A 14,917-nucleotide genomic window follows, 5' to 3' on the forward strand; every position below is an offset into this window, starting at 1 on the left:
TGGGTCAGGAAGATCCCCTGCAGGAGGAAATGGCAACCCACTCCAGTATTCTTGCCTGGGAAATCTCACAAAGGAGCCTGGCGGGCTACAGTCCATGCAGTCACAGAGTCAGACATTACTTAGTGACTAAACAACAACAACACTGTATTATAAACTTGAAAGTTGCTAAGAGTATAGATGTTAAATGTTCTCATCACAAAAAAAAAAGAATGGTAATTATGTGAAGTGATTGAGGCGTTAACTGACCCTACTGTGGTAATAATTTCATAATATGTTTCAAGTTTTTTTTTAAAGGAACATAAGGGTTTAATGGTTTATAAGATGTCCTTGGGGAATATAAACAACATCGTGTGCTATGTCTGACTCTTTGCGACCCTGTGGACTATAGGTTGCCAAGCTCCTCTGTCCGTGGAATTTTCTAGGTGAGATACTGGAGTGGGTTGCCATTTCCTTCTCCAGGGGAGCTTCCCGACTCAGGAATTGAACCTTCATCTCTTGCATCTCGTGCATTGGCAGGCAGAGGCTTTACCACTGCACCAGCTGGGAAGCCTCTACATTACTTGTAGTTCAAATGGGATTTTACGTTCCTGGTGAACTTTTGAGCTCTGAGCTCAATGTCCTACCCTGGTCCCAATGGTATTGTGATTCCTTGCGAAGGGGTAGAAGGCCCCTAGTTGCATCCAGCGAGCACACATTTCATATTCAGCGTCTTGAAAGAATCCACAAATATCTGCTCCTGTCTGAAACAAGATAGAACAAAATGGGCCAGTTAATGATTTCTGAAAGCTGTCACCATCTGCATCGTGATTAGGAGTGATCCCAAGGACACCACAGGGACTTCCCTGGTGGTCCAGTGGTTAGAGTCCCCCTTGCAATGCAGGTGACAAGGGTTCAATCCCTGCTCGGGGAACTAAGATCCCACAAGCCACGGAATAACCAAGCCCACATGCCGCAACTACTGCATCGGTGTGCTGCAATGAGAGATCCCACATGCCGCAACTAAGACCCGAGGCAGCCAAATAAATAAATAAAAGCTTTTTTTCTAAAAAGAACAGAAAAGGACACTTACGTAGGATATACCAAAGAGACTAAACTCCATCATGCCTGCAAGAGAACCATGGCTGGGTCAGACGAGACACTCATGACCTGCCTCCTCCTCCCTCCCCAGAGAATCCTTGATGCAAGATCCTGACTCCTCTCCCGCCAGCAGCCCACACACCAATGATTGACTTCTTCAGCTGGTCCCATGCAGCCGTGTTGTCACCCAGCCAGTGTCCTCCCCAGCGGCCAGAAGAGGGGAAAGTGGAGCGAGTGATGACGATCCCTCGCTGTCCCGTCACCTCCTGCACAGCTCTGCTCAGAGGGGGACAAGGGCGTGACTTAGCGCAGAGCAGGGGAGGAAAGCCCCAGAGCTCCTGAGCCTACGCCTCAAGGACAAAGCATCTCATGTGTCCCAGAAGAGAACATGGAAAACCGGGTCATGAGGTCCTGACTGACTGATTCCAGGTGATGGAGATCATATTAAAACTTGTGCCTTTATATGGTATTTACAACGTTTTATAAAAACTACAGAACATAATAGACTCACTGGATCACCTAAAAATAATAGCTAGTCACTGAATCTCGCTATCTATTTACTCAATACTCAGTTTAATATACTAGGGAAAGAAGAAGGTGAATTCCTGTATAAGGTTTTCCTTAGGATAATTCTTATTAAGCATGGACTGAGCACACAAAATGAGGCAGGGATAATCCAGTAGAACACCAGTTGGCTAGCCAACAGGAATGACAAAATAAATAAATAAATAAATCCCAATAGAGATGAGTCACTTCTGAAGTCAAGGAAAGAGATACCCAGTCCTCTGTGTTCCCTTCTAATAGCTAAAGTTATTATAGCATCGTCCACACCCTGTGATGATTGCCTGTGTTTCCATGTGTGTTTCCTCCATGAGGACTATTAGCCTTTCACCAGCACAACCAGCTCTTATTTAAATCTGTCCTCCTCACTAGGATCACAGGCTGTGATCCTAGGATCACAGGCTCCATGCTCATGAGTGTTTAATGCTGGGTTGGCAAAAGTGTCCATTGGGGTTTTTCTATACCATGTTACAGAAAAACCCAAATTTTAAGGCCAACCCAGTAAGTGAGAATTGCTATAGAGCTATAATTAAAATCTACCCAACTCTTGATGCGAAGAAACCGACTTCATTGGAAGAACCTGAAGAACCGACTTATTGGAAAAGACCCTGATGCTGGGAAAGATGGAAGACGGGAGGAGAAGGGGACAACAGAGGATGAGATGGTTGGATGGCATCACTGACGCAATGGACATGAGTTTGAGTAAACTCCAGGAGCTGGTGATGGACAGGGAAGCCTGGTGTGGTGCAGTCCATGGGGTCGCAAAGAGTCGGACACAACTGAGCGACTGAACTGACTGACTGAACTCTTGGAGGAGGGAATGAAAGGAGGAGCTTCCCCAGTCCCAGGCTGCCCCTCAGGCTGTCCCACCGGAGAAGGGCATGACGACTCACTCGTACGTGGGTCTGGTCTGGGCCCACCCGTAGAGGCTGTGCACGTCGTAGTGGCGCACCGGTGAGCCGTCAGGCAGGACCTGCTGGCTCTCCATGCACAGGGTCTTGCTGCTCAGGCCCCGGTCCCTGGACTCCAGATCTGAGGAGAAAGATCTAGCAATGTGACATTGACCCCTGCCTGATCCTGTTTAGCCTTGACCTCGCTTCATGGGATTGAAGCAAGGCAGTGTCTGACTCTTAAGGCTAAGCTGACCTCTGCATGGGTCCCTCTTCTCCCCAGCGTCCTGGAAATGTGCCTGGCTCTTAGTTACAGTGGCATCTGCAGGTGTGGTCAGCACCCAGGACCCCAGAGGAGAAAGCAGCGGTGTGCAGAGGACACAGTTGTCAAACATGGACAGGCTCCAACCGAGCTTCTGGCATGTACATTATTTCATATAATTCTTATCATGATTCTTTGAAGAAGATATCATGATCCTCCTTTTACAGTTTAAAAAACTGAGATCTGGAAAGAGCAAGTCATCTGCTAAAGCTCATACCACTCATAGAGAAAATAATAATTGGATCCCAGACATGAACACAAGCACAGTGCCGAAGTCACTGACTCCATGGTAAGGGGAGGCTGTTACTGTCCACGCGCTGGTGACACAACAGATTCCTGGGGAGGGACTCGCATGAGCCTGAGGCAGTAAGACACTGAACTATAGAGTCTGTGGGAGACATTACCACTTGAGTTTCCTGAAAAAAACTGAGAAATTCACTCAAAGGGGCCAATAACTTGCCCACACCCAACTGGGTAAAGTTCTCAGGAATGGACTTGTTACTTTGCTGCACCCCCCTCCACACCCCTGCAAAACAGAGCATCAGTCAGGATGTCCCTGAGCATCAGGGTAAGTGCCAGGTTGCTGGGCTCTTGCAGGACTCACTCCCTGTACCCATGAAGCTGCCAGTAGAGAAGGCCAAGGGTCCTCACATGGCATATAGGGAGGGTGGTTCAGAGTGGTATCCTTGCAGCCTGGAGGGACTGCTCCATTCACGAAGCTCGCTGGTTCATTCATATCCTAGAAATATCAAACCCAGAAATACTTTACTTTTAAAAAGAGTTACATCCTGTCAACCCAGAGACAAGGAAGCAGAGAGTATATGGTTCACCATCCAATAGTTCCATAGATACCAGCCCAGGGAGATTCATCAAATCCAGCTTAAGAAAGATCAGGGAAGCCCTACAGAATGACTGGCTAGAGGATTTGAAAAAACTCTCACTGAGGGTGTAAAGTAGGCTCGGTTCCAAGGAATTCCTGGTTATCACCTTGGACTTTTATAGCCAGAGCTTCAGACAAGGTACAAGCTAAGAGTGGGCCGGTCCTGACTGGAAGAGCTGCACTCTGATGCGTTCAAAGTCCTTCCTGGATGACTATTACCTCTTCGGATTAAAGGTCAGGGATACATATGCTGAGGCACACAGAGCTAGAAACGCAACTGTCCCCATGTACGCAGACACAAACATGCACACTTACAATCCACAAGCCATCGAACTTCAAGCTCTTCTCTGGTTCCCGTGGATTGGTGTACAGTTCTCTCAACTCCCTCTTCCACCATGTGGTGGTTGAATTACGGAAAAAGTCTGGAAAGGCCACAAATGCCCGGTATTTCTGTAAGAAGGAAATTTATTTGTCCCAAATAAATATATTAGACAGAAAATTGGCATTTCCTGAGCGCTTAACTTACAAAACCTGTACTGTGTGGTGATAATTAATCCAAACAGAGCTTAAGGAATGTTCTTAGCTTACTTGAAATACAATGAATGCAAAGAATAGAAATGAGCACAAATGAAACCCCTTCTTATCATCTGGAAAGCATTCATGGACTGTTTTCCTCTTTGATTCAACACAAATGGTAGCTACCAACACCCTGAACTCACTGTTTCATCTGTTAGATACCCACTCCTCAACCTCCGTCCTGACGTTTCCTAAGCTCTCCTCAAAGACAAAGCATGAGCCAGGGAGACTGCGGCTTGAAGGGGGCAGAGAGCAGATGTATTGTCAACAGGTTGGAAAGAAACATCCAGGTGATTTTCCCCTATTTCATTCTCGGGAGGAAAAGGCGGTAAGAGGTAAGGTTGCATTTTATTACATTAAACTATCTAACCGATATGTATCTGGGTTTTCTATGGTTTCAGAGTCACCTGAAAAGTGCAGTGTCAAATACTTATTGCATGACCTAGGCTTTAAATATGTACATCATTTCATGTAATTCTTATCCTAATTCTGTGAAGAAGAATTAATTGTGTGTCAACTGAATTGGAAGAACTTAAAGAGAAAGTTTCAACTCCCCTTTCTCTTATCTTCTTCAAATGATAAAAACAGTGTCTTTATTTTAACCTGGAAAATGGACCCAAGGTATAACTCCAGAACTATAACCCTTTGGAGAGGAAGGCCCTCGTTGACCCTTGTATTCCCCCACCACGCTGAGCTTAGAAACTGCATAATTGTGAATTCACTCCACTTAACAGCAGCAAATCTTCATAAATTTCTACATAACTATGATGCTTGTTATGGACCTTTATGGTCCTTTGTATGTCTTAGTAAATTGGTTCTTCTGTGTTCATCAGTGCATTTCAAGAGTTAAAAGCTAAATAATGCTGGTGGCAAGGGTGTGGGTGGCGTGGGAACAACAGAAAGAGAACTTGGATTAGGGAACTTCCAGTTCTGATACACAACAGATAATAGGCAAGTGGAAAACCAACATCTAGATAGAAGACCACAAGGAACAGCAAGAAAAAAAAAAATAAAAATGGATCGGCACACAGGGATCCAGCTCACAGAGAATGTCAAGGTGTTGAGTCACATCACTGAGCATCTTGTGAAGGGGAAGCATGTCCAGAAAGTCTTTTTTGTTAGAAAATGGAGGTAGAAATATAGAAACAACAAACCAGAACCTTTCACCAGAAACAGAGAGCTCCAGCTCAGGCAGAGGAGGAAAATGGAGGATTAGAGTAGACAGAGTCAATACCGGTCATGTCTAAGAGGTAGCTGAATTTCGAATGAGATACAAGTGAGCGATTTGACCATTTTGATTTATGAACCCCACTAAAAGGGCTCTTGCCCATGAAATGAAGAAAATTCTGCTGTTCTCCAAGGTCCTAGTTCTACCTCACTCCAGTCTGTGTTCCACTCTTGCTTCATTGCTTCTGCAATGTTATTTCCCCTCATCCTCAACCCATGATGTTGCCACCTGGCCCCATTTCTTAGCAGGTAAACAAAAACAACAACTGGTAAGAAAAAAAAAATAGATACATAGATCAGTGGAACAGAATAGAAAGCCCAGAAATAAACCCATGCATATGCAGTCAATTAATCTTTGACAAGGATGAAAGGAACATAAATGGGGAAAGGATTGCCTTTTTTGATATTTGGCAAAACTAATACAATTATGTAAAGTTTAAAAATAAAATAAAATTAGAAAAAAAAAAACAGTGTTAGAAAAATATGAAGAGAATTCTCTGGTGGTCCAGTGGTTAAGACTCCATGCTTCCACTTCTGGGGGCCTGGTTTCAATCCCTGATTAGGGAACTAAGACCCTACAAGCTGGGTGGAGTGGGCAAAAGAGAGAAAAGAAAAATGTGGATATCCACATGCAAAAGAATGGAACTGGGGCTTCCCTTGTGGCTCAGTGGTAAAGAATGCAATGAATGCCAATGCAGAAGACACTTGTTTGATTCCTGAGCCGGGAGGATCCCACTTGCTTAGGAGCAACTAAGATCATGTGTCACAACGATTGAGGCTGTACTCTAGAGCTCAGGAGCTGCAGTTACTGAAGCCCGCATGCCCAGAGCCCATGTTCCACAAAAGGGAAGTCACAGGGAGAAGCCTGAGCATCACAACTAGAGAGAGGCCCCCCTTGTCCCAACTAGAGAAAAGCCTGTGCAGCAACAAAGACCAGCACAGCCAAAAAAAATTAAAAAAGAATGAAATTGGACTCCTATCTTATACTGCTCATAAAACTTAATTCAAAATGAATTAAAGATTCAAAAGTAAGACCTGAAACCATAAAACTTCTAGAAGAAAACACAGGAAAAAGCTCCTTGACACTGGTCTTGGCAATGACATTTTGGATTTGACGACACCAAAAGCACTAGCAACAAAAGAAAATGAAGTGAAATACATCAAACTAAAAAGCTTCTCCACAAAAAACAATCAACAAAATGAAAAGGCAGCCTACAGAACAGGAGAAAATATTTAACATGCAAATACCCAAATGAGTTGATATTTTAAATACATATGGAAGCTATAAAGCTCAATAACAAGGAAAATAACCCATAACTAAATCGATTTTAAAATGGACAAATGACCTAAACAGACATATTTGCAAAGAAGGCCTACAAATGGCCAACAGATACATGACAGGTTCTTAATATCACTAATCATCAAGGAAAGGCAAATCAAAACCACAATGATAAGCTGTTTCACAGCTCTTATGAGAAAGATGACAGATAACAAGTGTTGGCAAGCACGTGAAGAAAAGGGACTCCTTGGACACTGCCGGTGGGAATATAAACTGGTATAGCCAGAAATACAGAAAATACTATTGGGTTCCCTCCAAAAATTAAAAATAGAACTACCAAGTGATCCAGCAATCCTACTTCTGGGTATATCCTCTAAAGGAAGCAAAATTGGTATCTTGAAGAGATATGTCCCATGTTCACTGAAGCATTACTCACCATAGCCAAGATGTTGAAATAACCTAAGTGTCTGCCCACAAATGAATGGATAAAGAACATGTGGTGTGTGTGTGTGTGTGTATACAGTGGAATATCATTCAGCTAGGATAAAGAAGGAAAACTTTCCATTTGCAATACCACGGATAAACCTAGAAGGCGTTATTCTAAGTGAAATAAGCCAGATAGAGAAAAACAAACACTGTACGATCTCACATATGTGGAATCTGAGAAAAACAAGCTGAACTCATAGAAACAGAGAGTAGAATAGTGATTACCAGGTGCCAGGAGGTGGGGAAATGAGGAGATGCTGGTCAAAGGTTGCAAGCCTTAATTTATCAAATGAATGAGTTCCTGGACCTGATATCCAATGTGGTGATTATAGTTAATAATACTGTATTGTATACTTAAATGGTGCTAAGAGAGTAGATTCTCCCCACACATATACACAAATAGCAACTATCTGAAATGATGGATGTGTTAATTAACCTGATTCTGGTAATCATTTCATGATATACATGTATATCAAATGATCACATTGTGTACTTTACATATATACAATTTTATTTATCAATTATACCTCAGTTAAGCTGGAGGAAAAAAACTAAAAACTAAAATAAATAAGTAAAAGTCAGGGAGCCCATGACCCTGAACTTCTCTGGCAGATGCCTATGTCTACGTGGCCTGCCTGGACCACCAATCTTCAGGTGATCTTCTGTGAGAAACAACAGAGATTGCAGGAAGCTAGGTTCTCTCCCTTGGATCCTCATCTGAGATCCATGGTAAGTGAGAACTGTTCCCAGGAGAGAGAAAGTTTTAACCTATGGCTAGAAACGTGGAGATACGACCAGAGTTGAGGGACTTCCCTGGTGGTCCAGCGCTTGAGAATCTGCTTGCCAATGCAGGGGGCACAGATTTGATCACTGGTCCTGGAAGATCCCACATGCTGCGGAGCAACTAAACCTGTGTGCCACAACTTCTGAAGGCCCCATGCCTACAGCCCATGCTTTGCAACAAGAGCAGCCACTGCAGTGAGGAGCCCGTGCACCACAACTAGAGAAAGCCTACGCGCAGCAACAGAGACTCAGCACAGCAAAAGAACGAAAAAAAGATCAAAGCTGAGCAACCCAAGGAAAGATGGGGGGATTTATAAGAGTGAAGATGGAGAAGTCTACCCACAAAAAGAAAGATGTACAGAGAAAAATACCCAATCAGTAAAGACAGGGGTGAGAGACTATTTGAAGAGGATACTCAAAGCAAAAACTGCAAAAGGAACAATAAATATACTAATTCGATCAAAAGACAGTGTTTCTTAGAGGTTTCATTCAGTGGAAATTTCCTGGATGTTTGTAATCTGAGAGCCATGGGGTGGAAATCATCACTCTGTCACCTGAAACCATGGACACAAGTAATTTAAGATCTCTGAGTCTTAGTTATGCAAAGCATAAAAGTACCAACCTCCCAACTGGGGTAAAATATTGCACGCAAAGAGACTGGCACCAGACAGATGCACAGGACATGTTCCCTATGTGAGTTTCCTCATCTCTCCCGTGCTCATGGCACAGGGACGTCCAGTATCCTAAGCACGGTGGCACCTTCGTGACATCCCTGATCCCCCACATCCATACAAGCCCCTTACCTCCACTTGACTGTCCCAGTCTAGAGAACTGTTTATTACCACATCAGGAAAATCAGGCCAGACCTGTGAAGAGAAACATGTTTTAAAGCAATGCACTAGATAATTTCTCTTATATAGCATTTCCTAAGAAACTATAGGGCTTTCAGGTGGTAAAGAATCCACCAGCAATGCAAGAGACACAGAAGACACGGATTCAATCCTTGGGTTGGGAAGATCCCCTGGAGGAAGAAAATGGCAACCCACTCCAGTATTCTTGCATGAAAAACCCCATGGGCAGAGGAGCCTGGTCGGCTAAAGTCCATGGGGTTGCAATGAGTTGGACTCAACTGAAGGGTTAAGCACACAAGAAATTATAAACCTTGTTCTAGGGGTGATAGTACTTCGATTTTCTTGTAGGATTGATCTAGAGAAAAGTGGATCACACAATGTACACATACATTCCTTTAAAACTCCTTAATAGTGGTGACAAATACCAATGGAGAATATGAGAACTTCTGACCTCAAAGTCCGAATGGAAAAAAGAAAAAAATGTGCAAACACACTGACAGTGTGGGGATTAGTGAATCACTGCTCAGAGCGTACCTTTCCCCAGACAATGCTCCCATCACTCGGATCTTTGATGAAGACATCATCCTCTACACCCCGTGTGAATGGCAGATAGGGCTTGGTCTCGTTGCCAGAAATGGCTGGGTCCTAAAATCAAAGCACAGGTCAGGTGAGGAAACCAAAGTCAAAGAATGACTCAGGGTAGGGAAAGGGAGAATTTCTCCCAAGAGGAGGCATGCCTTCCATCCGTGCTATAGAGATTCTGTGAACCCAGGGAAACATACTTAATTTCTCTACTCATAGCATGGAAGAAAACACACATAAATCTTTCTCCACCAAACTCCATTCAGTCTTCCAAACAGACTCCACCCAGTCATATAGCAACTAACCAGAATGATAATGACTCGCATCCCATCGGCCCTCATGCGAGTAATCAGAGCTGGAAACCCCTCAAACTCGGCATCAAGGGTGAAGTCCAGCTGCCGCTCCATGTAGTCAATGTCCGAATACTGCACATCCTGGAAGAGAAAAGAGGAAACTCACATAAGCCCAGGTCCACGTGAGAACAACGGTCCAGTAACCAGGGGTGAAGTTCAGACGGCATCTGCTTCATTCTTTCAAACCCCCCTCTGTTACTTGCTAGGCATTAGGTTCTGGAAAATTCACCTAATTCTCAAACTTTTAGTAGTAAAACTAGAAAAAAAAAACCTAAATTAGCAAAAAGCAGAATGATAATGTCGACCTCCACAATTTTGTCTGTGGAGATACATGAAAAAAGTCAATGAGTGCTTTGTAAAGGGCCAGAATAAGGAGCGAACAGAGGATGAGATGGTTGGATGTACATGAGTTTGAACAAGCTCTGGGACTTGGTGATGGACAGGGAAAGCCTGGCGTGCTGCAGTCTGTGGGGTTGCAAAGAGTCAGACATGACTGAGCCACTCAACTGAACTGAAAGAGCAAACATAGTTATCTCTTCCAGGAAGCCAACTCAGGTATCAGGGGTTCAGATTCAGACAAAATAATATACTAACACAGTACTAGCACAGTACTAACACAACATGGACAGTAAATCCACTAAAAATATAACAAACAAAAGCATCTGTAATTGCTTTGGAACAACAATCCTGGGGGTAATCAGACACAGCTTTCTTATTAAGAATAAAATATTGCATACTAGACTTTCCATTAATAGGAAACAAGAGAAAATTCAGAGAATAATATTGATTAATGGAAAAATCAATGGCTCAGCAGTAAAGAATCTGCCTGCCAAAGCAGGAGATGCGGGTTGAATCCCTTTGTCGGGGAAATCCCCTGGAGAAGGGAATGGCAACCCACTTCAGTATTCTTGCCTGGGAAACCCCATGGATGGAGGAGCCTGGAGGGCTGCAGTTCATGGCGTCACAAGAGTCAGATATAACTTAGAGACTAAAAAACAACTCTTCAAGTAAAGGTGAAGTTTGTCTCCACATGTATCTCTTCTGGAAACCAGCCCCAAGATCTCTAGATTCAACGAAGAATTAGATCAAAGCTGGGGGAACACTGAGCTTTAGTGCTGGCAAAGTGTCAGAACTGAGGTTATATCTATAGACACAATGGTCTGACTGAATTTGGGTCAATTTCTTTTAATGAAACAAAACTACTCTCTGGGCTACCTTTTATATGATACCAAGGATGTTTTTAACTAGATGCCATGAAGTCATGTGAAAGAAATGGAAGCGTGATCTAGTAGAAAGAACCCTAGAGCTGACCCAATACTCTCCTCCTTTGGCAAATCACTGTGACTCTTCAAGTTGGGGACAATGACACCCCTCCACCCGCTTATATTATAACCACTGGGTAGGGTGAGACTGAGTGTGATCCTGTACGTGATCCTGTATGAGAAAGTGCTCTGTAATTTCGTAGAGTCTGACAAAAATCAGACAAATGCAGACATCGAGACAAGGGCTGACCATGAGGTCCCAGAGCCAGAACCCCACAGGCTGACGACATACATAGGGGATCTGTGCAGCCACCATAGCATCGTACAAGCTGGCGATCTCAGAGTCGTTCTGGTATCCATAGCGACACAGCTGAAACCCCAGGGACCAGTAAGGAACCATCACTGGCCGACCGATCAACTAGAAAATAAACAAGATTTAGTCCTTAAAAAGAAGAATTTGGATTAAAGTTGTACACAAAGTAATAATGTTTTTCCAGTGTCCCCAGTTAGATAATCGGCAAACTCAAATCCAGAGAGAAACGAAGAGGATGCAAAGCCACTAGGATAACTTGGAGAAATCATCCTGCCAGGCTTGGCCTCTCTTGAAAATCTGACTTTACTCCTATTTCCAGTGATTTCTAGCTTGCTGGTTAAGAACATGAAATTCAGAAACAAAATGCCTGGGTTGCCCTATAGGATCCAATCTCTGCTGGCTATGTGACTCTGGACAAAAGTGAAATAACCTCTCATACATGTTTCTTCACTTGTAAACCGAGGATAAGAATGTATTTGTTTCATAGTGTTTTGTGACGACTGAGTGAATTAACATATGGAAAGTGATCTGACGTGCAGCAAGTAATATATCAGTGACATAACAGTAAGTTCTATAACGCTGTTTGCGGCTGATGCCAAAGCAACTGTGATGACCTCTGTGACCACAGTTATCATGTCCACTATCCCCACCCTCTCCACAATTACCACCACCACCATCACCACCACCACCACCATCACCACCATCACCACCTTCACCACCACCACCACCTTCACCACCACCACCACCATCACCACCTTCACCACCATCACCACCATCACCACCATCACCACCACCACCACCACCTTCACCACCACCACCACCACCACCACCATCACCACCACCACCACCACCATCACCACCTTCACCACCACCTTCACCACCATCACCACCACCACCACCTTCACCACCACCACCACCACCACCATCACCACCTTCATCACCATCACCACCATCACCACCATCACAACCACCACCATCACCACCATCACCACCACCACCACCATCACCACCACCACCATCACCACCACCACCACCATCACCACCTTCATCACCATCACCACCATCACCACCATCACCACAACCACCACCATCACCACCATCACCACCTTCACCACCATCACCACCATCACCACCACCACCACCACCATCACCACCTTCACCACCACCAATCACCACTATTACCATTGCCACTGCCAGCTATAACCAGCGGTACTATTATTACTTCTGCTACTCTGCAATGCTCTGAGAGGCTATGAATTTAACAGTTATTGGTATGGATTTATTGTTCATTATTCTATAACCTACCTGTCACCCAGAAAGACCAACAGTTTCAGTTATCATCTAAGAACTACAGAAAGTGCTGTATAAATACTGGGTAACCAACTGAATTCCCTCCTACCTCAGTGTACTGCTGAGTGACAAGCTCTGGAGTTGGCCCTAAAACCACATAAAAGTCCAGAATTCCTCCTGTGGTACGGTATGTCAAGGCAGGCAAGGGCTGGAAGGTCACGTCTGGAAATGCAGAAAATATCAATCAATATGGAAACCTTCAAGTGAGAAATTACCCCTGAAATTCATACATTCTCCTTCTTCCTATGCCTCTATTGTAGAGTATTGAGAGAAGGTAATTTGTACAATACCTCACAGAATTTTAAAAGTTAAGTGAATGTCTTCAGGGCATCTGCCTGGATTTTTTTCTCTTTGATGCACCTATTACCTTATTATATGTTTTGTCCTTCTGCTCTTTTTAAACTGCTATTATTGATTTTATTTCAGAACAGTTTAAGACTTATAAGAAATTGCAAAACTAGTACTAAAACTTTTCTTGGACACTTCCCCCAGCATCCCCCAATGATAACTCTTATATAACCATTGTATGTCATCAAAACCAGGAAACCAATGTTGATATAATACTATTAACTCAGATACAGGCCTTATTCAGATTTCTCCAGTTTTCACAAGCACGCTCTTTAACTCCACTTCTTGATTCCCCACCCTTTTTCCAATATACTACTCAAATTTTCTTTATACCCTAGTACCCCAAGAGTGAGTGCTCGGACCCAAACTCTCATCACTAAGTCAAATTATATTAATGGCTCCCACTGACTAACCTCTAGGACACGGGACTTCCTTGATTTTGCTATCTCATCCTATATCGTTTATGCCAAATGAGTTAATTCTTATTACTACATTTTGTTGTTGTTTAGTTGTTAAGTTGTATCTGACTCTTGTGCAACCCCATGGACTATAGCCTGCCAGGCTCCTCCATCCGTGGGATTTTCCAGGCAAGACTACTGGAGTGGGTTGTCATTTCCTTCTCCAGGGCATCTTCCTGACCCAGGGATCGAACCTGTGTCTCCTACATTGGTAGGCGGGTTTTTACCGCTGAACCACCATGGAAGCCCATTACTACATGTTACTGAACTGAAATAAACAGAATGAAGAAAAAAAAGAAAAACACTTCCACAAGATAATAATTGTGACTTCAGGGGCAACATGATTGAACACATTCTGAAGTTCCTCAAGAAGGACTGATTCACAAAAACAGAGAAGGTGCCAGCATCACCTTACCCATGGCATTGCTGTTCAGCAGGAGCACTCCATGGGCGCTGCCATCCTCCTCCAGTGCCATGTAGTAGGGGTGGACACCATAGGAGTTCTTCTTGTACTGAGAGAGTCATGGGGAGAAGGGCAGGAGGTTATAAGACAAAGACTGAAAAGAGAGATTGAGAAAAAAAAATAAAAACTCAACAAATTGATCAATAAGGTGTGTCTAGTCTTCTCTGTGAAATAAACATGTAAGAAATAGAGGAGCCTGAGAGTCGACCTGCTTGTCTAAAAGCAGACTGTGAGCATCCGAGTGGGGAGTGGGAAGAGGAAACACCCGCTGTGTGACGTGTACACAGTGTGGGTGGACAGAGGCAACAATCCAGATCCCCAAGTGCTCTGCCCTTACCCCCGGGGGTTGGTCTCGGGAGAACATCCCCCACGTGTTCCATTCCAGGTCTCTTCGGAAGGCTGTGTGCTCAGTTTCCCCAAAGCCATAGAGGTACTTGGAGGGGAGGCGCGTGGAGATGCGGATGAACATGTCATTGAAGGTAAAGCCGAGGAGCTGAGAGTCCCAGCTGCAATACAAGAGGGTATGTTTGGAAAAGAAATGGGCTGTTCTAATGGCTTCAAGCAGGTAAAGTCTCAGGGAAATTGAACTCTTGATTTCCTGTGGACCTCCCACATAAAACATTAAGTCTGTACGATTAAAATACTCCCAGCCACCAGGGCTGCAAGTCCAGGAGCCAGCATCTTTCTTCTACTTTCCTTTATCACTCCCTCCCTTCGGTCCCTCCAGGATACCAGATCCAATCATCTTCATCATCTCAGTTGCCCCCACTTCACAGCAACCCTAGTTTCTGCTCTTGCCCCATCAGAGTCCACTTGCTATGTAGCATCCAGAGTTATTTTTTTTAAGTATCTCACA

At 43.9% G+C, this 14,917-nt stretch overlaps 1 protein-coding gene across 1 annotated transcript in view; it reads right to left on the minus strand.

Moving 5' to 3' along the window:
* MGAM (maltase-glucoamylase) overlaps nt 1-14,917 on the minus strand; it is a 95,205-nt gene that overhangs the window by 13,369 nt on the left and 66,919 nt on the right. Inside the window, exons 28-40 of the mRNA XM_086398357.1 lie at nt 14,399-14,567; nt 14,014-14,110; nt 12,842-12,954; nt 11,422-11,547; nt 9,820-9,948; nt 9,467-9,577; nt 8,885-8,947; nt 4,046-4,180; nt 3,502-3,589; nt 2,532-2,670; nt 1,220-1,353; nt 1,070-1,104; nt 624-740 (exon numbers count right to left, since the gene is read on the minus strand). Of these exons, the coding sequence (XP_086254483.1) occupies nt 624-740; nt 1,070-1,104; nt 1,220-1,353; nt 2,532-2,670; nt 3,502-3,589; nt 4,046-4,180; nt 8,885-8,947; nt 9,467-9,577; nt 9,820-9,948; nt 11,422-11,547; nt 12,842-12,954; nt 14,014-14,110; nt 14,399-14,567 (1,456 nt within the window). The remainder of the gene's footprint in view (nt 1-623; nt 741-1,069; nt 1,105-1,219; nt 1,354-2,531; nt 2,671-3,501; nt 3,590-4,045; nt 4,181-8,884; nt 8,948-9,466; nt 9,578-9,819; nt 9,949-11,421; nt 11,548-12,841; nt 12,955-14,013; nt 14,111-14,398; nt 14,568-14,917) is intronic.

The sequence above is a fragment of the Bos grunniens genome, chromosome 4, assembly GCF_055505025.1.
Source record: "Bos grunniens cultivar Pamir isolate PY7600 chromosome 4, Bosgru_T2T1.0, whole genome shotgun sequence".
NCBI lineage: Eukaryota > Metazoa > Chordata > Mammalia > Artiodactyla > Bovidae > Bos > Bos grunniens.